General features: G+C 41.0%; 2 protein-coding genes and 1 long non-coding RNA gene across 4 annotated transcripts; 1 reads left to right on the top strand and 2 right to left on the bottom strand.

Moving 5' to 3' along the window:
* Positions 1-1,681: 1,681 nt before the first annotated feature.
* Positions 1,682-2,652, bottom strand: LOC113007282 (olfactory receptor 10A6-like). Its single transcript, XM_026143678.2, has one exon. It carries the CDS (start codon positions 2,650-2,652, stop codon positions 1,729-1,731), a length of 924 nt encoding a protein of 307 aa, XP_025999463.1. The 3' UTR covers positions 1,682-1,728.
* Positions 2,653-11,064: 8,412 nt separating this feature from the next.
* LOC145420940 (uncharacterized) lies at positions 11,065-17,785 on the top strand. 2 transcript variants are annotated; one of them, XR_013902179.1, is made up of 2 exons: positions 11,065-13,364; positions 15,239-17,785. It is a non-coding gene; the product is annotated as an uncharacterized LOC145420940 (long non-coding RNA). The 2 variants fall into 2 exon arrangements; XR_013902180.1 differs by having other exon boundaries at positions 11,065-13,313.
* A 3,572-nt stretch (positions 17,786-21,357) lies between these two features.
* On the bottom strand, positions 21,358-22,284 carry LOC113008382 (olfactory receptor 8I2-like). Its single transcript, XM_026145748.2, has one exon. It carries the CDS (start codon positions 22,282-22,284, stop codon positions 21,358-21,360), a length of 927 nt encoding a protein of 308 aa, XP_026001533.2.
* Between the last annotated feature and the right edge of the window lie 951 nt (positions 22,285-23,235).

The following is a 23,235-nucleotide window of genomic DNA, read 5'->3' on the forward strand; positions in this document are numbered from 1 at the left end:
GCTAAGTACTCTTTAAAATACCAGAATAGGGAGGATGGTGTAGGTCTAAGTTTATTAGATTGATCAGTATTGCTGAACTATGAAATATTTTTTTTTGTATACAGGTATAACAGAATAGCTTTAGTGTAGTTGTTGTTTTAAACTTGAGTATGAACTTGCAGACTTGCAAAATGCAGCAAGATATTTTAAAAAACAGTTTTGTTGATTAAAAAACACTATATCGGATTCATATCGGTATCGGCAGATATCCAAATTTATGATATCGGTATCGGTATCGGACATAAAAAAGTGGTATCGTGCCATCTCTAATAAGGTTAGTCATTAATATACTGCTGCATGGGCTGGGCTGTAGTTACATTGTCAGGTTTTAAAAACCGAGCTTTAAAATGAATAGTGATGATAAAAACCGAGAGGCCGACAGCGATCACTGACCTTTTTAGGGGCTTGTTCAGATTAAATAGAACAAAATACAAAGCATTAAAACATGTTAAAAACACAACGGCCTTAATAAATGCCGAGTAGTTTGGACCCGGAAGCAGGTTTCAACAGGTCATCGCTTAAAGATTGGATATCTAACCTGCTGTGAATGTTTTAATGCAGTACAGTAAATAACAATCATATAAGAAATAAAATTGTCTGTGTAAACTGTATGTGGTGTTTAATAGGCCTACACTACTGTACTTTAATGTCGGTCACAAGGGTGGTACTTCAAGAGCCATATCATTTATGAGGTGGTACTTACTGTGAAAAGTTTGAGAACCACTGTACTAAGGTATAGACAGAAAAGAATAATTTGGGACTCTAATTAGTTTTATAATAACAACTTGTCTTTTACAGATACCTTTACTTTTAATCTTCGTTTTAACCTCAGACCTTTTTGACTAATGCTGAAAAATATTAATATTAGCCTCTGATTGAGGTTGCTAAAGGCAAGAGCGCTCGTTAGCTAACAAGCATAGACTAATTTTCTAGTTAACAAACTACAGTGGTAAAGTGACTGAAAGGCCAATTTCACATAAGCACATTTACCATTATGTCCATGTTGTAGCATATAGAAATGTTTAGTTAATACTTGCGGACATACATCTTATGCCTTTGTGTAACTGTGGCTTCGCTTTTGTTGCTGACCAGGTCATTTTAACATCATTTTGACATATTTTTGTGTCACTGTTGAGCTGATGTGATTAGATCCCAAATCCACAACCCACGCCCGACACACAAGCGCAGTGTTCGTGTTAAAGTTGTTGTGTGCCTTATGGGGATACTGCTTACATATTGTTATGTCTATATCAAGCTTTTAACCTTATAAATTTTTTTCAACATTCGTAAACTTAGAGATTATTTGTAAAGAGGATCAAAAGCTATTGTGAAATGAAAACCTCCAAGCTTTGCAATGGAAAAATGCTTCTTACCTTACTTGTCAAGGGCGTAGAGGGTTAAACTGGGAAATTGGTCTAAATAAATTTATTACAAATAAATTGAAATGAGGAAAAAATCATTGTATTAACACCCATGCATTTAATACAGTATTTTGCTTGCAAGCATAACACTCAGCCCAGTAAAGTGTGGAAACATGAGATGCACCAAATGACAAAGGCCTACTGTAAATAGAAATATATGACATCAACAGATTTTCTTTTCTTTATGTTTACAGACTATAAGATGATTGTGGATAGTTACTCTCCCACAGAGCAGCGATTCCCTAGAAAAGTCTCTTGGTGAACAAAGCTATTGTTTTTTCTTAAACAAAAGCTTTTTACATGATTGCCTTATCTTAGGCAAATTAAATCCATAGAGAAATGGAGTCAGCATTGGTTGACAGATGAAAAGATAAATAGATAAAATTATACGGATTTGTACACGAGCAACTATAACGCTGGAATCAATAGACTGAAAAACTGAGCCAACAAACAGGTTTGACACAGAGACGATCTGAGGGACGCAAGTAGTCACGGCTTTCTGCTTGTTTTCTGTGGATGTTTTTCGGCAAACTGCCAAAATCTTCACATAAGACACTGAGATGAGAGTGAATGGTATGAAAATGCTCACAAAGAGAAAGAATATATCAGATAAAAAGCTATGGACTGAAACGAAACATGAAAGTCTAAGTATTAATCTGTGGTTACAATACACATTTTCAATAATAGTTCCACAAAACTTCAAACTAAAGATAAATGAGAATGATAGTATTACACTAAGGAATGAATATATCCACACGAAGAGAATCATGAAAAACACTCTCTCTGTGTTCATAATGACATTATAGCGTAATGGATGACAGATTGAGATATATCTGTCATAGGCCATGGCTGCTAAACTGCAAAACTCAGCAGGCCCACTTATGTACATGGAAGACATGTGCAGAAAACACCACGGCAATGTCACTTCATGGCTGTCTGAAAACATCTGTAAGAGCAAAAGAGGATACAGCGATGTGCTGACGTTTATCTCGTTCACACATAAGTTACAAAGCAGTATATACATTGGTTCATGGAGCCTTTTGTCTACACGTATGACCACAATAAGGACTGTGTTGGCCACACATATAGAGAGGTACCAGAACAATATTATTACAAAATACAGGTACTTTAACTCCCCAACATTTTCATAAGCAGCCAGCACAAATGACACTATCTCACTGGAGTTTTCCATTTTCTACACAATATCCCACAGTGAACAAGACAATTTAATAATAATGTTATGGATGATCCTTTATTGATAATATTTTTATCAATAGTCTTTTAATATATAAGAACGAAAACCAGCTGAGCAAATTCTCTGTTATACTGTTTAAATACCGTATTACAAATAATTGTTACATCATTATGACACATGTCTTCTTAGAATGTGTGTCACTTCTAATAGAATGTGCACATCAGCAATTAACAAACAATTTTACAATATCCCATGGTAAAAATTATAGTTCAGTAATAATGTTAAGAATGATCCTTGTAGAGTATTTCAGGTTTCCTTTAATTCTATTCTTTAAAAACTGTTTTACAGATGGATGTTACCTCATTATCACATATTTTTGTCTCAGTCACCTGTTAATAAATGAGCACATTAGTGATCAAAGAACAAACAGCAACCAGTTTTATACAACTTTAAAACCTAATTTTTCATCAGATGTAAACACATAACATTATACTCAACTGCTTCCCTCCAAGCTAAATGATACAAAAGCATGTGTTAATACTTATAGCTGCTGCAAAAAGGAGGAGAAATGAAGTGGGGTGGGGCTGAACTTGAGGATTAGGTTAGAGTTAATGAAATTCTTTTCTTTGACAAACATTTCTGACAGTTTTGTTTAAGAATTCTGCATCAGCCCTGGAGCAGGGTGCCGCCGGTGCGTCGAGCCGCCTGGGGGGCTCTTCAACTGGTGGGGGGGATGGTCACATCTTGCAGGAGCTTTCTTCTCTTCAGGAACTCTCTGCAGGAGGGGGAGATACAGGAGAGGTGGAGGAAGATCTCAGCCTGGGCGTTTACCGTCTTATGTAGTCTGGAAGATGTGTGGATGGTGGGGTGGGTGCAGTTTTCTCTGTGGTGGGGTTGGGTGGACTGTCCAGGGCTCTGTGGAGCCGGAGGGCGCTACTGCACTGGGCCCCGGTCTGATGGGCCTGGGCCCCCCTTCCCTGACGGGTCGCGGAGGGTGGGAGTGCCTACTGGGGTCAGCGGGGGAGCTGGTCCCAGGGAGGGGTTACCTGCCCCTCCCTTCCTTCCCTCCCCATCTCCAGCTGCCTCCCTCTTCCCGCTCCTCCACAACCACCCACACATGCATGGCCTTGGAGTGGGGGTATGTCACCAGGGTGCAGAGGAGGCTACCCCCCCCCCCCCCCCCCCCCGTCCTCTTCTGGCTGCCTCTGCCTCAATTTTATCCCACAACTTAGACATTCACATTATTCACACTCTCATTACACATACATATAGGATCTTGGGGGTGGGCACAATCACGGAGTCCAAATTACCATCAGGGTGTATACCTCACCCCTGACGTCATTGCCCACCTCTCAATTTTAAATACACTTAGTCATTGAGGGCTAGCAGGAGGGACTATGCGCTTACCTGCTGCTCCTTGGCAGGTAGCTCCATGCCCTCCTGGGTTTTAATTGCACCTTAGAACACATATGCATCAACACTAAAATGAGCGGGTGGAGGGAGGTTTGGAGTCTTCTCCCACCCCCATTCTCTGTGGCCTGCTGGAGCGGGAGGGCTAGTAGGAGGAGTTGGCCGTCCGACTGCGGTCTGGGGTGTGGGGCCTCCCTGCTGCTGCGGAGTCGGGGTGGTCTGCCTCTCCCCACCGCAGGGAAAAGGGTAACACCACCTGGGTCTGGGTGCAATTCCCCCCTCCAGGGGCAAGGGTACCTAGACCCGGTTTGTAGAGTACGCTTGGGGAGTGTGATTGTGTGTACAGCGTCTCTTTATGTCTGTCTCCACGTTGGTTGAGTGTGGAGTGAGTGCATATGAGAGCATGAGGGTGGGAATGGATGTTTGTGTCTGTGTGTGCCTGTATGTCTGTGTCTATATGTCAGGTTGGGTATCAGACGCCACCTCTCTGGGGACACCTCAGGCCCTCCAAGGTTTGGAGGCCTATCTCCACCCACCACCACTTCCCCTGCCGGTGGCGGACTCCCTCAGGTGTTGGTGTGTTGGTGGTTCTTTGTGTCTGGGGGTGGGCGTCCGGGTACACACCGGCTCACTCCTTGGCGGCCGCTTGTCGGGGCCTGGGGCCTGGGGCTCGCTCGGGCCCCTTTGGAGGTGGGGTGCCCCCGGCCTCTCGGCCTGGGGCTCGGTCACTCAGGCACAGCTGGGGGCCGGCGGAGCTCACGGGCGCGTCACTGCAACTCCCCCTGACTTCTGCTCCGCGGCTGCTGGGCGAGCCCTCATCTGGGACTCTCCTCAGCTCTTACTGGAACAGTGGCGCGGCTGCCCCTCTGTTGGTCTTCCATGGTCTCTTGTGTTCTGGGGGCCTCTGGATGTCTGGAGTTTTGATCTCCTCCATACCCGCTTCACACCCTGGAGGACGGGGCTGTGGCCCCCCCACACTCCCTAGCAGATCATTACATGGAGAAACCTTTGGAATGCAAGCATGCTGATCCACACAGGTATGCACACATGGGTATTCACAGACGCGGACTAAAGCTTTCTTGGCTGCTACCTCAAAGCACACTGTGCGCTGTCTATCTTGCGTGCTGCACAATATCGTTTATTATTTAGTAAATATTGATATCTATGACTAGCTAGTTTATTGTGATGGTGCTTTGTTTTCTCTATTATTATGTTGCTCTTTGTTGTTTGCTGTCTCCTCTGTTTGTTTTTTTTGTTTGTTTTTTTTTTTTTTTCCATACAGGTGACCCAGGAGTTCTTTTTTTTTTTCTCTCTCTTCCCCCCCCTTCTCACCGTCTCTTCTCCCCTTTGGTTTTCTTTCTTTCTCTCCCCCTCTCTCTCTCATTCATTCCCCCTGTCCTATTTATTAAAAAAAAAAAAAAAAAAAAAAAAGACAAAGGATGAACTGAAGCTCTGCCATCACGTAATGTCGCATACTGCTGTTTCTGATGTCATTTAGAAAAAAAAAAAAAAAAAAAAAGAATTCTGCATCAAAAAATAATAAAAATCAAGATACACATTTCATCAGGTACCACAACTTTTCAGAACTGTAGAGTCAGATAACCTTTGTGAAATTCAAATTTCCCCACAAAACGTTTGTTAAAGGTTTCAGAACTGAATTTAAATCTATTTGGGTAAAATATCAAACATAGTAATAAAACATTAAACGTAGTAATTTGAATTTCAGATTGATTTTATGAAGAATTCATTTTTGGCAGGATCAATTTCAACAGTTTTTTTTAGACCCATTCTTTTTTCTTTTTGTACACCCACTGGTACTCCTATAATTATGAGGTGGGAGTGTATGTTTGATATTGTTTTATGTTCTTCAAAAAGAAAACGGCATATTGTTCAATTTGTCTTATGTAAAAATGGATGCAGAAAAAAAAAATTCAACAGTTTTGTCATTGTTCGTGGGAGCAGCTGAGGGGTATTGTATTTGTCATTAGGATGGCTCCTTGCAAAAAAAACAAAAACAAATTTAGTTTTACTTACTCCCCTGTGATTGGTTTGATTGTTTTCACCCGTGTCTCATTCCTCTGGCTGTCTTCACTTTCTTGAACCCTATGTGTATAAATAGTCAATATAATGAACTATTTACACACATAGTCCATTTAATGGATTAGTTATACACTTCCAATTAAATTATGTCATACTGTCTGTCTACCTTCTCAATGTATTCCTAATTTTGCCTGGATTCCTGTAAAGGATTTGTTTGTTTTTACTTTGGAATTTATATTTGATCTAATTCGTGATTTCTTTCTGGGGGCATTCTGCTTTTGAGTTCTCATGGCTACACATGACCGTTGCAGTCATGGGTAAACTACTGAGAAAAGAATCAGTAAAATCAATAATGATATTGAAAATGTTTGATTAAAAGCAAAAGAAAAAAAACAAACCCAAACTCTTAATGGCCTTAAAAAACAAAAAAGGATTGTTTTACTGGGTATTCTCCTGGGTGGAGCTGCCTGCATGGCACCTGAGCCCCATCTGCTGTCAGTTACAGGAGGACTATATAAGCCAGTGCTGCCTGCTACTCATTGCCAGTTCATTCTTCCACCTACTGTGGTAACTAGGCCTCATCTACGCTCCACTCTTCCCTCGCCCTTTATTTGTGTTTAACTGTACAGGTCTCCACCAGTGTTGGTCAAGTTACTTGAAAAAAGTAATCAGTAACTAATTACTGATTACTTCCCCCAAAAAATAATCCTGTTACTTTACTGATTACTTATTTTCAAAAGTAATTAATTACTTAGTTAGTTTTTAAAAACACAATTTACAACCTGAATAGGTGATAAAGCGATAGATCTTTCAGCCCAATTCTACTTTTTCTGCATAATCCATCATACAAAATGTAATCAAATGGAAAAGTCTCTTTTAAAAACTTGTTTTATTAATTTTAATCTTTTAACTTTGTGCATCAAGCAAATATTTAATTATATGCAACATTCTCTGACTGGAAGAAATTTGTTTAACATTTAAACCTATTTTCTGCACATTCCAGCACATAAAATAAAATATTTTTTTGTGTTTACACTCACTCTTTCAAATAGATGCAAGTAAAACACAGCAGAAAATAAATAAAATCAAAGACTAGCGGTCCTGTTGCTCTATTTTCACCTGTAAAGCAGGAGTGGGGTAGGCAGAGGTTTGCCCTGGTGCAGGTGTGCCGCAGCGGTCAGTTGAAGAATCCGCGAGTTTCTCTGTGAATTTCACATTACGTCGTAGCGCACTCGGAGCCTGCTTGGAAGTTTAGGGATTTTTTTCCGCTGTAAAAAGAAGTTTTCTTCCCACGCTCATACTCTCTCTTCTGCACTCGATATATTAGCCATTGTCAAAGGAGCTTGCAAAGAAAAGCGTCTGGACTTCTTTAAGTTACTTCAAGACGTTTCACCGAGAAGCTTCTCGGTGAAACTTCTCGGATGAGAAGCTTCTCGGATGAGAAGCTTCTCGGACAAAAACAGGCTCCTGCCAGTTTTTGTCTGAGCGTGTTAACACGCTCAGACAAAAACTGGTTCATCCGAAAGACAAAACGCCAAAACACAGACTTAACAATGTGGTGTATGCTGTACAGTGCAGCGAGGAGTGCCCAGACCTCTACATCGGAGAGACCAAACAGCCACTTCACAAGCGCATGGCACAACACAGAAGAGCCATCTCCACAGGACAAGACTCAGCTGTCCATCTGCAGCTTAAGGATAAAGGACACTCTTTCGAGGATGCCAATGTTCACATTTTGGACAGAGAGGACAGATGGTTTGAAAGAGGAGTGAAAGAAGTCATCTATGTCCACTGTGAGCGACCATCTTTGAACAGAGGTGGGGGTTTACGACACCAACTCTCTGCCATCTATAATCCAGTTTTGAGATCCCTTCCCAGACGCCTTAACGCCCACTCACATCCTGGGATATCTGATCTCAGGAATTCGCATGATAAGGTGGGGCCAGGTTTCACAATGAACTCACCCGAAACTCTGGCTGATTGGGACCCACACCTAGTTTCACACCTTGTCTCAGGCGATTAGAGGATCATCAGGGGGTCCTTTTGTCCCTCTGTGGGGGGATACTCCCACTAGGTTTATATCTGGGACTCTCCACCATTTGACCTTAGAACTGAAGAAGCTTCTCGGATGAGAGGTGAAACGTCTTCAAGTAACTTAAAGAAGTCCAGACGCTTTTCTTTGCAAGCTCCTTTGACTACAATGACCTGGATGACTGAGAACCTTCACAGACATATTAGCCATTGTTGATCTGCACACAGCTGTTGTCACGAACGTCGCACTCGCTTACGTCACTGTCATGAGACATTCTCGCAAAAAAAAAATCACGGTTTTAGTATCGCAGTGAGGCAGCGTTCCTACGGGAAAGTAATCTAATTACCATTTTTGCAATAGTAATCCCTTACTTTACTTGGACTCACCACCTGTTGTATGCTCTCCAGCGCTGGCTTCCTTGTTCCACCTCGGTAATCTGCTCACTAGGGAAATCGTCAACCTGTCGCTTTGCCTGCCTGTCCTCCAAGACACTCTTGGCAACTCAGAGAATTGTTTCTCCCACAGAAACCCTCCCTGAAGCTTCCCAGTCTGTCCTGCATGTAAGCCAACAGCACCTACTCACCTGCTCCTTTACCTGTCAGTAATTGCTTCTCCCTTTGTTGCAAAGCTCCCATGGTTCCGATCGCGACCTCTATGGACAGCCGTCCCCGTAAGCTGCCTCTGTTTCCACAGGCTCCTGCCAGACACCCTCTCTTCTTTTATGATTAGGCTTAAATCTGTCCTTTTTGATAAGGCTTAAATAAAGGGCTGAATCAGTTTACCTTGAAACCTCTCACTGCAATAGAGCTAGTCTCCTGGGGGCTTCCCATGACACACTGGGCTTTTTTTTTACTCTCTGTTTATACACCACTTAATCATTAATTATTATTCATCTTTGGTGCTCTTCCATTGTGTGTCTTTTGTTCTGTCTCCCTTTACTCACTTCCAACTGGTCATGGCAGATGGCTACCCTTTCTTGAGCCTGGTTCTGCCAGAGGTTTCTTTCTGTTAAAAGGGAGTTTTTCCACCCTTATCACCATTGTTGTTGGGTTTTCTTTGTATTATTGTCTTTGTCTTACAATATAGTGCCCCTTTGAGGTGGCCGTAGTGGTGATTTTGTGCTATATAAATAAAGATATAAAAATAAGTAAATAGAAAAACTGAACTGAAAATGTGAGTTTGTCAGAGCATAATATGGGCTGTATAGGCCCAGCTCGCTTTCCTCAGGGCTGCGTTTTTTTTTTCCCTCCACTGCCTTTCATTTACTGTGAGCCCCATCTGCTCTGTGCATTTGCATTTGTTTCTAATGATTGTAGAAACAAATACATAAATAAATTTAAATGCTGGACATGATACATTTGTCCTAAGTCTGCTTCCGGATGGTAAACAGAATCATGGACCTGAAAGGCATGATTTTTGAAAGTGGTGTGGCACACATTTGAATATAAACACCAGTGAGATCAAGGTGATGACTGTTAGGTATTTTAGTACCATGGTAGCATTTACTGGATATTGTTTTATAGTGACATCATGCAGGAAAACTCTGTCATTCAATAAGGCCCCTTTGTTTCAGTGTTTTTCTCTTTGACCCAAGAATTGATGTGTGAGAATCACAGGCTGGTACAAGGTTGAAATACCACAGAGATCACTCCCTCAGCTACATTAGTTTCTTAATCTTTTAGACGCCTGTTGAAGGCCAAATGGTTTGTTTCAGATTTCACTAATGTAAGAACTCTTCGTTTTGTGCCTTGAAAATATGTCGCTGAGATAATCACAATTGTAGCTGAACTAATAAACTACACAAAGGATGCTTCTTCACCCAAGGGCAGGAAGACGCTGCCTTATCTTGGTCTGTACTGGTTTAAACTGATAAATCTGCTGTCTCATGAATTTTACCCTCTATATAAACTGTTGTACTTGTGAATAAAGTTGAGTCAATTTGGGAAGACAATCTGAAGCAGTCTCTGTTTTCTTGTTCTCCCAAGCTGCTCCCGAGCTCGTACTAACACGCTGAATGGCATGCTTGAATATTACTTGAGAATATATTTGACTGTGTTACAGACTACGGGACATTCTCTGCTGATAGGTGAAGGTACATTCTCTGCTGATAGACGTCCACGCCTCGGAGGAAGCCGATCCACGGAGTAGGCCCTGGAAACAGTTTCCTTCAATTTTGGTGTCAGAAGTGGGATCCTGACGAAGGTAGGCACTTGTCTTTTTATTTTAATAAGACTGTGTTATGCCTTTCTCAGTGATCCACATAGAAACGGGATACGCTGACGAGGCCTTCTTCAGTGGCCCACATAGTAACAATTGGGATACACTGAGGAGCCTTATTTAGTGGCCCACATAGAAACACAGGAAGTTGCCTGTTGTTTTGTAAAATAAAAGCAGAAAGGACACAGGAAGTTGCCTGCTGTCATAAACTAAGAAGTTGCTCACCAGCAGAAAGGACACAGGAAGTTGCCTGGGGTCATAAAACGAGAAGTTGCTCATTAAAAAGTGAGAAGTTGCTCACTAAAAACATAAAATTGCTAGCAAAAAATCAAGTAACCTCAGGTGTGCCACAGCAAAAATAGAAACTAACTTAAATCCTTCAAAGCGTCTAAACCCCTCTGGAAATCACTGACCATGGGTCAGAATAATTCAAAGACCTTAGACGGGTCCGATAAAAACTCAAAATTAACTGTAAAACCGAAAAAAATAAAATATAAAATCACAAATAGCGGCTCAGTACGACTCCCACTTCCGGTTACGTTTAACCCACGCTCGCGAATCAATGAAGACTTCCATGATTACGTATCCAGAACATGCGGAAGTGCTTACGTGACTGATTTCGTCTCGAACTTAAGAACTATAACTTTAATGCATCCTAATGTATTTCCGGAGCCCTATCCCGAACGATTATCGCCAGAAAACAGGTCAGTAGAAATGTTAAATACTATTTGTGATAAGAAAAGTAGGCTGATTAAAAAGTCCTGTAAAAAATATATGATAGAATGTCGTGATGTGACCAATCGCATGCTACCACTATGGAAAAAAGGACCCGAGCCAGACGTAAATGCTTTAAATCAAGCCAGTGTAGGCTCTAGTAAATCCACTGCAGAAAAAACTAGCCTTATATGCCCATCCGTTCAACCTACGGCTCCGCCGCCTTATGATGAAAAAACAGAATTAATAGCTGCTGCGGCGGCTGCACGTCATCAGCGCGTATATCCTGATTTAACAGCAGAATCCCAAAAGAGTGAGGAAGGCACTGAAATGACACCTAAATCAGAAGAAGATGACTGGTTTAACCTAGATCAAAGACAGGAACGAGAATACACTGAACGAGAAAGAGAGTTACAGGAACATAAAAAGCAAACAAAACAGTTAATGACAGAGTGTGAGGAAATCATGAAAGATCCTTTAACTGAACGTACGGAAGCCGAACTGCAGGAAGCCGTTTCTGTCATAGATAATCATGTTCAGCGCCACACTAGAGTAGCGAATGGTTTAACTGTGCCAAAAGCAATAACTAACACCAGAAATTTAATAAGGAACTACTTAAAGCAGAAAAAAGAGGAAAAACCTCAAGAGGGCCCCCACAAAAACACCCGTTATAAAGAAAAGCAGGGATCACAATTTAATGACGTCAGCACCTCCCTCCCGTTCATGATAATAGGGGACATGTGTTGCATTCAACCCCCTAAAATTTCAGAGTTAGCAGCAACCATTAAAGAACTTCCCGATCCTCTACAAAATCCTACAGCCTTTGTTTCTGCATTACAGAGAAGTACCAGATACCACCACTTGGGTGGGCCTGACTATAGATATATATTATGTCAACGAATCCCAGGTGTGACTGAATCTCAGCTTATTGAAGAAGTAGAGGAACTAGACCCTAAAAACGACCAAGCAGCCAACACCACCTCGTTTTTGTGGATAAATGATGACAAAATCACAGCCTTTTTTCAAAATCTAAAGAGATTTCTGCTCACAATGTCTAGAGATAAAATTGATTTAAATGCAGTAACCATGTGTAAGCAAAAGCCAGATGAATCCATTCTAGTGTTTATGAAACGTTTCACACACTGCTGGACTAATGAGGCATGCATGCCTGAAGGAGGAAATGATCAGATTTTCATAACAACATTCTTAAACAATATTCATCCAGAATGTTCACAACTATTGAAGCTGACTGCCACTGATAATCTCTATGACATGAAAATAAAGAACTTTATCACACTTGTCAAAACAAAAGCTGGTGCAGATCTTTTCCCCAACAGCACGAAGGCTAAAAGTGTTAAGATGTTGTTGAACTTTGATGTTGAAGGCTCAGAGGAAAGTGAAAAAATGATGTATGCAGGGGCCCCGCCCCCTCAACAAGTGCAGCAGGGAGATTTCAGAAGGAGAGATAGGAGTGGAGACGTATGTTTTTATTGTGGAAAAATAGGACACTGGAGGACGGAATGCAAATCAGCAGCAGGTAGATCTCAACCACAGAACACAGGACCAGCTCCTGCCACTAGGCGTAAGCAGAGCTCTTACAGACAAGGTAACTGGCAACGCAGACAGGAATCACATCAAAATAATGGCCCCTTTGCACTTAGGCAGCAACCTTATAATCCACATTTTAATCCCCACCCATATGATAACGAAAGACTGGACCGACAATAGGGAGGCCCAGGTGATGATGAGGGACAGTGTGAAGCACTACACACGATGCTGCATTTGCAATTGTCCCGTAACACAGAAAGCTTGCCCATGTTAGATATAGAGATAGGTGAAAAGACTTATTCCTTTTTAGTTGACAGTGGAGCCACTAAAAGTTCACTGTCTGGAAAATTCTATAGTGGGCCTGTTTCCTCTGTGTGCATCAACACCATGGGAATAAACGGAACTCTAGTGCAATGCCCCAAAACTCATTCTCTAAAAACACGCTGGGGCCCAAAACCAGATGAAATTACATATCATCCATTCATAATTATTCCAAACTCGCCTGTGAATCTATTAGGCAGAGATTTAATGGCAAAAATGAACTTGTGTATTTCATTTAACACAAAGGGTGAAATGTTTGCAGATACTGATAACAGCTATGTTTTCTCTGCCCTATGCACCGACACCATGGAGAAGGAACATCCTCTGTGTCAGCTGGACGCCTCAGCGGAGAATGAACTCAATATCCATCTGACTGGTACCCCACGTCACACACTGTGCCAAACACGTGTACAGACACCACTACCAGGTAGCCCCATGCCTGGAAGCCACATATTTGTTTCTCTCACACTGTTCAACAACATGATAACTGCTCACACCAGTGAAGGCCAAACAGTGGTTTTGTCACATAACTCAGACATAGGCTATGACATCACTGCACCATGTCAACACATGGATCTAACCTACCCCATACACTGTACTATCTCTGCTGTCACATTGCCAGCTGAATATCAAAACATGACATTATGGTCAAGAGGTGAGAATGATGTAGGATTTATTGACTGTACACCTTATCATGCTCAGCTGAAAAACAACAAGCCGGTATATGTCAAGCAATATCCCATTTCCGCTGAAAAAGCCGCAGCCTTAGACATCATCATAGGAGATTTATTGACAGCTGGAGTAATAAAGCCCACAGTATCTCCATATAACACTCCTGTCAATCCTGTGCCAAAGCCTAACAAACCTGGCGTATGGCGTTTCACACAAGACTTAAGGCAAGTTAATGCAGTCATCATGCCTCTGCCACCTCTGGTTCCAGATGTTCCCAGCATACTGACATCTATTCCAGCAACAGCTACACATTTTACTGTGGTGGATTTGTGCTCCGCCTTTTTCTCAGTGCCTGTGCATAAAGACACACAGCCGATATTTGCTTTTACACATAGAGATAAGCAGTACACATGGACTCGCTTACCCCAAGGCATGGTAGACAGCCCTGCGGCTTTCTCAATGGTGGTACGTGCTACCCTAGACGGCTTCACTCCTCCAGAGGGCTGTACTCTGATCCAGTATGTAGATGATCTCCTCCTCTGTGCTGATAGTGAAAAACTATGTCAAACTGCCACACACATGCTACTCCAGCACCTCCAACAGACTGGCCACAAAGCATCAGCAAAGAAAATGCAGTACTGTCAGACTTCTGTTCAATATTTGGGATTTACACTGTCTCACGGACAACGTTCTATGACTACAGACAGGGTCAAAGCTGTGACCTCTGTCCCTAAGCCCACTACACAGAAAGAAATGCTGTCTTTCCTAGGCATGGTGAACTATTGCAGACAGTGGATACCAGACTGTTCTTTTTATGACCACATTCTGCGTGAATGCTGCAAAAAAGACAAGCCTCCTCGAATACTGTGGTCCACAGAAATGACTGCCTCTTTCAATGCATTAAAGGGAGCGCTAACCTCCGCCACTCAAAGGTGCTGCCTGAATTGTTCAGGGAATGCCGGCCTGCCTGAGAGCAGTAGCAGCTTGCTCTATCATGATAAGGGACTGCGAGAAGCTCACACTCTCACATGACACTATTCTACACACCAATCACCAGGTCACGACCATTCTAGCAAACATAACTACACAACACATGACCGCACGACGTCGCTCAGGTTATGAAGCTACACTGACTTCAACAGCAAATCTCACTATAAAAGCAAGCAGCACACCCAATTCGCCAGCACACTTACTTATTCGTATGCTGTGTTCTTCTGACCGACAGGATGGTTCAGACGACCCTGACGTTCATGATTGTATGACACGTATACAGGAATCCACAGCACCACGCCCAGACTTAGAGCAGACACCAATCCCAGACTCAGTCATTGTTTATGTGGACGGGTCCTGTTCAAAACCAAATGACAACTTATTTCTTTGTGGCTATTCGGTGGTGACATTGCCTGACATCATACTAGAGGCTCACTCATTACCATTTCACTCAGCACAAAAAGCAGAACTCATGGCTTTAATACGCGCCTGTGAGTTACATGTGGATAAGCGGGTAACAGTTTACACTGATAGCCGTTATGCATTCGGTGTGGTGCATGACTTTGGCACATTGTGGAGACAAAGAGGATTTAGATCTGCTGATGGAAAATCGATCGCTAATTCTGACCTTGTTCAAAGACTTTTGCAGGCTATACAGCTGCCATCGGCAATTGCAGTTGTTAAAACGAAGGGGCACAGCACGGCTGACACAGACGAAGCAGTGGGAAATGCTCTTGCAGACGTAACCGCGAAAGCAGCTGCTGCCTCACAGCAACCACCCAGAAGGGAAGTATTATCTTTGCCTTTACAGCTGCCACTTGTCACGCTCCCAGACTATTTAGAAACAAATGTTGACCTAAAATTCATACAAGAGCAAGCCTCTGCCTTAGATTACACTTACTGGGAAAGTAATGATTGTACCTTAGATAACAGAGACGGCTTATACAAAAACCTTGAGGGTTTGATTGCCCTCCCATCTTCACTACTGCCAATCCTTGTCCGCCATTTTCACGGTGTGAGTCATGTCGGACAAAGAGCGGTAATAGGAGCAATAAAATCAAGATTTGTAATCAAGAAAACATCACACGCAGTAAAACGCATATTAGCAACCTGTCTAACATGTGCACGAACTAATGTAGGAAAACCAAAAGCAAAACATCAGCATTTACCACAACCAGATTTCCCATTTCATACATTACAAATTGATTTTACACACATGCCAGCACAAGGAAGCATCAAGTACTTACTGGTAATAGTGGACCAATTTAGTAAATGGGTAGAAGCTTACCCAACATCAAAAGAAACTGCAGAAGTAGTCTGTCAAAAGTTGTGCAATGAAATAATACCCAGATTTGGAATACCTCACCAAATTAACAGTGATAGAGGACCTTCATTCACATCAGAAGTAATTCAAAAGTGTGCTAAAACTTTAGCAATAGACTGGAAATATCATGTGCCATACCATCCTCAGAGTTCAGGAGTTGTAGAAAGAATGAATAGGACCATAAAAAATCGCCTGACTAAAGCAATGATAGAAACAGGAATGACCTGGATCAAACTACTTCCTCAAATCCTCTGCGAGATTAGAATGACTCCATCCGCAGCAACCAAATTATCTCCATTTGAAATAATCATGGGAAGACCGTTTCCAACACCATGGTCAGCCTCCAGAGGGGCACCGCTATTGGAAGGGGACATAGACACTGCATTGTCTGACTATGTTCATAACCTGGTAGAAACACTGAATAATAACTATCAGAAAGTTTGTCTCTCTCAGCCTCTCCCTTCCATAGATCCAACCCATCCGTGGAAACCAGGAGATGCGGTGTTGGTACAGTCGCTAAAACCAAGGGCACTCGGGGAGGCCGCGTGTTCCAGCCCCCAGACTGTACTTGCAGTGACGAGAACCAGCATCCTAACAGACGGACAACCTCAGTGGATTCATGCCAGCAGGGTTAAGACCAGCCCCACCAAACCACCTAAGGCGTCGGATCAAGTAGATGACGACTCAGGCGAGCCAGCGCCCGGATTCAATACACCTATAGATGACGACTCAGGCGAGCCAGCGCCCGGATCCAATCCACCTACACACACACAATCACTGATTAACACACAACGCCTGAAAGAGCCAAGACTCAGAAAGCCCTCTGATCCCCCGCCTGAACAACAACAAGGTACTCGAACATCCAGCAGGAACAGAAAGCCTAGAGTACCACACAATGTCTAACCTGATAAAGATAGACTCGTTTCATCCTGATAATGGAGAAAATGAAATGCCCATTGTCATCACACAACGCTTATACGGTGTCTCTCGAACCTGGGACCAGGCCAGGAGACGACTAAAGAACTGTCTTTTTTATATATTTAGGTTATTAATCATATCTACTGCATTAACCTTAGGATTTTTATTTACTATTTCGTATTGTAAAGTGCAACCCTGTTCACATTTCTGCAAGCCACATTTTCAATGATAACCCATATAGCTACTAGTACAGCTACTTCAATGTATTTGCAATTAGCACAAATTGATCCTGAGGATGTGCCAGATGTTACCAATGATGTTCCTAATGTGTATATTGAACATTAGGTTGTGAACTATTACATTTTATGATTTGCTTTTTATATTATATTATTACATTTGTGATTTTTCCTTTCTATTTGAGTTATTATTTTTTTTAAAAATAATAATAAAAAAAGAGTGGAACTGTTAGGTATTTTAGTACCATGGTAGCATTTACTGGATATTGTTTTATAGTGACATCATGCAGGAAAACTCTGTCATTCAATAAGGCCCCTTTGTTTCAGTGTTTTTCTCTTTGACCCAAGAATTGATGTGTGAGAATCACAGGCTGGTACAAGGTTGAAATACCACAGAGATCACTCCCTCAGCTACATTAGTTTCTTAATCTTTTAGACGCCTGTTGAAGGCCAAATGGTTTGTTTCAGATTTCACTAATGTAAGAACTCTTCGTTTTGTGCCTTGAAAATATGTCGCTGAGATAATCACAATTGTAGCTGAACTAATAAACTACACAAAGGATGCTTCTTCACCCAAGGGCAGGAAGACGCTGCCTTATCTTGGTCTGTACTGGTTTAAACTGATAAATCTGCTGTCTCATGAATTTTACCCTCTATATAAACTGTTGTACTTGTGAATAAAGTTGAGTCAATTTGGGAAGACAATCTGAAGCAGTCTCTGTTTTCTTGTTCTCCCAAGCTGCTCCCGAGCTCGTACTAACACGCTGAATGGCATGCTTGAATATTACTTGAGAATATATTTGACTGTGTTACAGACTACGGGACATTCTCTGCTGATAGGTGAAGGTACATTCTCTGCTGATAGACGTCCACGCCTCGGAGGAAGCCGATCCACGGAGTAGGCCCTGGAAACAGTTTCCTTCAATGACTGTTGATTTTAAGAAGGGGGCTGTAACACACGCTTGTGCTTTATTGCCAAGCCGAGTGTTTTAGTGGACAGTTCTTCATTCTCACTGTTGCCTTTACAGGCTGTTACCAATTGGCATACTCAGCGTTTTTGTTTGTGTTTTGTTACACACTACTGTTCTCTCTCAGCTACTCTTCCCCTCTAGATCCCAGCGTGCTGCTCAAATCGCACAGATATGACCTGATAATAATCTCCAGCTCCACTGGCCAGCCTCCCGTGGCACTGCCTCTGAACCCGCTGCACCACCATGAACAAAACCCCAAGACAGGTAAACTCATTCACTTGGGATAGCGTCTCATACATAACGGAGACCAGGTACGTCACCTATTCCCACCTGTGAACCACAGCCTAAGAGGCTCTCATGCATTCCTTCCAGTTTATGCTGGGCAGAGTACCACTAACACTGGAGCTGGAAGTCAACAAAAACAACATCATCATCTGCAATAAGAAGAGATGAAATCCTGAGACCACCAAAGTGGAAGCCTTCTACCATTTGACTGGCACTAGAAATACTGTTTAAAATTCTGAAAAAAAAAAAAAAAATCAGTGACGAGTTCACCCAAGATGAAGTCCAACATCCTACAGAGCCCAGAAGATCCCCAGAGGGAGTTATTCAAATGCCACAAAAATTCAGCAAAAAAATGTTGGCTATGTCAACTCCAAACTACACTGATCAAATATCATTGAGAGGAAAACAGTATTTTATCATTGAGAGGAAAACAGTATTTTAGGACCAGAAAGAAACTGACATTGTTTGTCCTGAATATAAGGTTAAACTAACAGACAGCCTCTTATCACCAGTATTCTGGCAAAGACCTTTTCAGTGATGCCAAGTGTAATTCCTCCTAGAGTTGGACCACACCCTGCGGTCTACCTATATAGTATATCTATATCCACAATGTTTCCAAAAATATTTGCTTGTCTGCCTTCACACATATATGAACTTGAGTGACATCCCATTCTTACTATATTGGGTTCCAACTGTTTCTGCTTTGTTATGATATCATTAACAGCTAATTTTAGAATATTTAGTAGCGACAAAATGTCACAACTGGACCTTTTGCACATCCTATCAAGGTACTATGCTGGAATTCAGCTCCCAAGAGTGACCCATTCTTTCACAAATGTTTCTAGAAGCAGACTGCATGCCTATGTGCTTGATTTTATACACCTGCGGCCATGGAAGTGATTGGACCACATGAATCCAAAGATTTGGAATTGTGTGTGTGTGTGTGTGTGTGTGTGTGTGTGTGTGTGTGTGTGTGTGTGTGGAAAGACAGGTAGGTAGATGCATAGATAGCTGTTTTCAAAAATGCATATACATCTTCATAAATTCATTTATGTATCCTCATATTTAAATTATTTCTAATTATTTTCATATAACCATGTATTAAAATCTCTTAAAAAATATATAACTTTAAGGACAGTATGATAACCAGAAATATGGTTTACTGCCTCTTGGTAATGGAATAGAGGGTTAAGCTGTGAAATGAGCGCACTGGGTTGATTTATACAATCCATTAATCCATCAATACCTTTAGTGTCATGCATTGTTTTGTCAGTGCAGAATAATACTCTTAGCATTCTGCTGAAAGCTGATCATCCTACACCCTAAAAACTAAAACTGACATTTACTTAAAATTTTTGAGGCAACACTTTTACACTTAAAAATCTGTTCAATATACTTGATCAATTGAATAACTAAAGCTTAAACATATTAAGTTGAAATGAGTAATTGTAGTTGTTACACAAACATGAAAAAATTGAGTAAAGAACACTGACATTCTTGGTCAATGTAACTGAAATATAGATGGTCGGTTAATTCAAAATTTTGTTCCATTTACTTAATATTGTAAACTGAATGTAATCAAAATTGTACTTAATATTAAATATGGTAAATGGCCTGTATTTGTATAGCCCTTTGCTTAGTCCCTATGGACTGAAAAGCGCTTTACACTACTTTCAGTCATCCTGAATGTGTGTGTGAATCATTCAGTCATTCACACACTGGTGATGGCAAGCTACATTGCAGCCACAGCCACCCTGGGGCGCACTGACAGAGGCTGCCGAACACTGGCGCCACCAGGCCCTCTGACCACCACCAGTAGGCAGTAGGTGACCGAGACTGTTTTGAGCCACTGGTAGTCTAAAAACCAAACAAACTAATATGTAGTTGTGGAATTATGTATGAAAATTACCACATGTTAAACATTTTTCCAAATGAAAGTTTAATTTTCATAAACATGGCAATAACTCGAAATAAACAAGCACTAAAAAGACAAGAGCCTTTCCCCTTTTAGCTCAAAGCCTTACATACTTGAAGGATAAATGGCAAACCAGGACAGCAAACACAAAAGCTCAGAGTATTTAAAAAACAAAATGAACAGAACAATGTAAAAGGCTCATGGTACTCAATTACTCTATATTATTGTGTTTTACTTAAACTTTTCAGTTGTAGTTGCTGACAATAAATAATATTGATTTGAATAATTAATGATTTTAGTATAGGATACTGATGAGTATAGATACCTATTTGTCAAATATTTTGATTCAATTTTAAACAAAAATATTAAGTTCATGCAAAGAAGGTATTCTGTGAACTGCATACTGAATTTTTTTGTCTGAGATAAATGTAAATGAATACCTTAATTTAACACAAACACATACGTTAACATTTTAGACATTTATTTCAACTTATCAAACTCAAATAATTACTAAAAGGATATTCATAGATTTTATCAGGCTCATCTAACTTATATTTATAGTGATATTTACTAAGCCTCTGAATTACTTTTTAGAGTGTAGGAGTAACAAAGAAAATAGATGTTGAAATGCTGCTACTGCAAAACAAATTTTAAAAATGCAATAATTACAATATAAACTGCGTAAATGACATGATATGATGTGAGCAGATTTTATTTTCTTTACATTTTAAATCTTTCAGATGATTGGTGAATATTACTTTCCCACAGAGCAGAGATGCTCTAAAACAGCGGTCTCCAACCTTTTTTGCGCCACGGACCGGCCTTTAAGGTGTCGCGGATAAATACAACAAAATAAAACTAGTACCGGTACCGAAAAAAAGAAGATTTATTCATAACACACGTGAAAAGACGCAGGAAAACCGAGTTAACGATAAAAACGATAACAAAATAACGCTGAAAACCGATAAAAACCCTGAAAACCATACATTTCACACCTGAGCCTCAACTCTCGCGGCCCAGTACCAAATGACTCATGGACCGGTACTGGTCCGTGGCCCGGGGGTTGGGGACCGCTGCTCTAAAAGAGCCTTTTTGGTGAACAAAGTGATTTATTTCTTTTTAAAAACAAACCTTTTACATGATTGCCTTATCTTTGGCAAATTAAATCCATACAAAAACGGGGTCAGCATCGGCTGACAAATGAAAAGATATATAGATAAAATGATATTGACTTCATGTGGTAACTGAGCAACAATAACGCTGGAATCAATAGACTGAAAGATGCATCCGACAAACAGGTTTGACACTGAGACGAGCTGAGGGGTGCAAGTAGTCACGGCTTTCTGCTTGTTTTCTCTGGATGTTTTTCGACAAATTGCCAAAATCTTCACATAAGAGACTGAAATAAGATTGAATGGTATGAAAATACTCACAAAGACAAAGAATATGTCAGATATAAAGCTGTGGAATGAAAGTGAACATGAAAGTCGAATTAGTAATTGGTGGTCACAATACACATTTTCAATATTATTTCCACAAAACTTCAAACTGAAGACGAATGAGAATGATAGTATTACACTCAGGAATGAATATATCCACACAAGCAGAATCATGAAAAACACTCTTTCTGTGTTCATAATGACATTATAGCGTAATGGATGACAGATTGAGATATATCTGTCATAAGACATGGCTGCTAAACTACAAAACTCAGCAGGTGCACTTGTGTACATAAAACACATCTGCAGAAAACACCACGGCACAGTCACTTCATGCCTGTCTGAAAACATCTGTGAGAGCAAAAGAGGATACAGTGATGTGCTGATGTTTATCTCATTCACACATAAATTACAAAGCAGTATATACATTGGCTCATGCAGCTGTATGTCCACACGTATGACCACAATAAGGACTGTGTTGGCCACACATATAGAGAGGTACCAGAACAATATTATTACAAAATACAAGTATTTTAACTCCCCAACATTTCCATAAGCAGACAACACAAATGACACAATCTCACTGGAGTTTTCCATTTTCTGCATATCATATATTAAGCAAGATAGATCTGTAATCTTATGTATGATCCTTTTAGAAATGAAAAAAAGAGTACCTGAGCAAATTTTATGATCTTTGCTTTAGGGTCTGTTTTACAAATACATGTTACCACATCATGACATATTCCTTTTCAGCAGCTGTTCCACCTGTGTTGAAATGTGCACATTAAAAATCAAAAACACCAAACAGTTTAAAACTTAAATGTATAGATTCATCAGCTTTCAATAACACATAACATTATACTGCTGCTTCCCTCCCAGCTAAAAGCCTCTGTTAACATTTATATCTGCGGCACACAGGAGAAGAAATGAAGTGGGTGGGGCTGAATTCGATAGTCATGGTTAGAGAGGTCATTATTTCCTTTGAAAACATCAAGGGCTGCTGCTCTTCTGACGTCACTTTGCTCTGCGCATGATGCAACCTTTGGGCAAACCTTGGACTTTTGGGCGGTGCTGTCAAGTTTGTTGGCTCTCTGTCATAGAGTATCACTTCCTGTTCCTGTTACAATACACAGTGGTGTTTTTTGTGTAGCCAATTTAATTAAAAACTAATAGATAGCCTGTAATTTCATGGTGTAATATTACGTGCTTCATCGAAAGCACATGCTCTGTTATTTTCACAGTATTCATTTACTGTGGCTTTAGGGATTTGCTAGCTTAGCATAGTTTGTAGCCAACTTGCTAGCAGTATGGCCTCCTCACCTGTCCCTCCTGCACCTTTCTGCTCATTTGTCTCAGATGTTTTGTTACTCCTCAGCCTCCTTTAGTATTAACAATATTTGTAATAAACATAGCCTGTTTGCGGCCCCTCAGGCCAGGATCACGGGCTTCACACTCTCGAAAACCCATAGCTAGCCAGACAGTGCAGATGAAGGTAGTGTAGCCAACGTAAAATTATAATTCACTACAGTAGTAATGACACCTGGTTAC

Source organism: Astatotilapia calliptera, chromosome 16 (assembly GCF_964374335.1).
Source record: "Astatotilapia calliptera chromosome 16, fAstCal68.1, whole genome shotgun sequence".
NCBI lineage: Eukaryota > Metazoa > Chordata > Actinopteri > Cichliformes > Cichlidae > Astatotilapia > Astatotilapia calliptera.

Coding starts and splice junctions, on each gene's coding strand:
- LOC113007282 (XM_026143678.2), bottom strand. CDS start 2,652: ATGGAAAACTCCAGTGAGATAGTGTCATTTGTGCTGGCTGCTTATGAA.
- LOC113008382 (XM_026145748.2), bottom strand. CDS start 22,284: ATGGAAAACTCCAGTGAGATTGTGTCATTTGTGTTGTCTGCTTATGGA.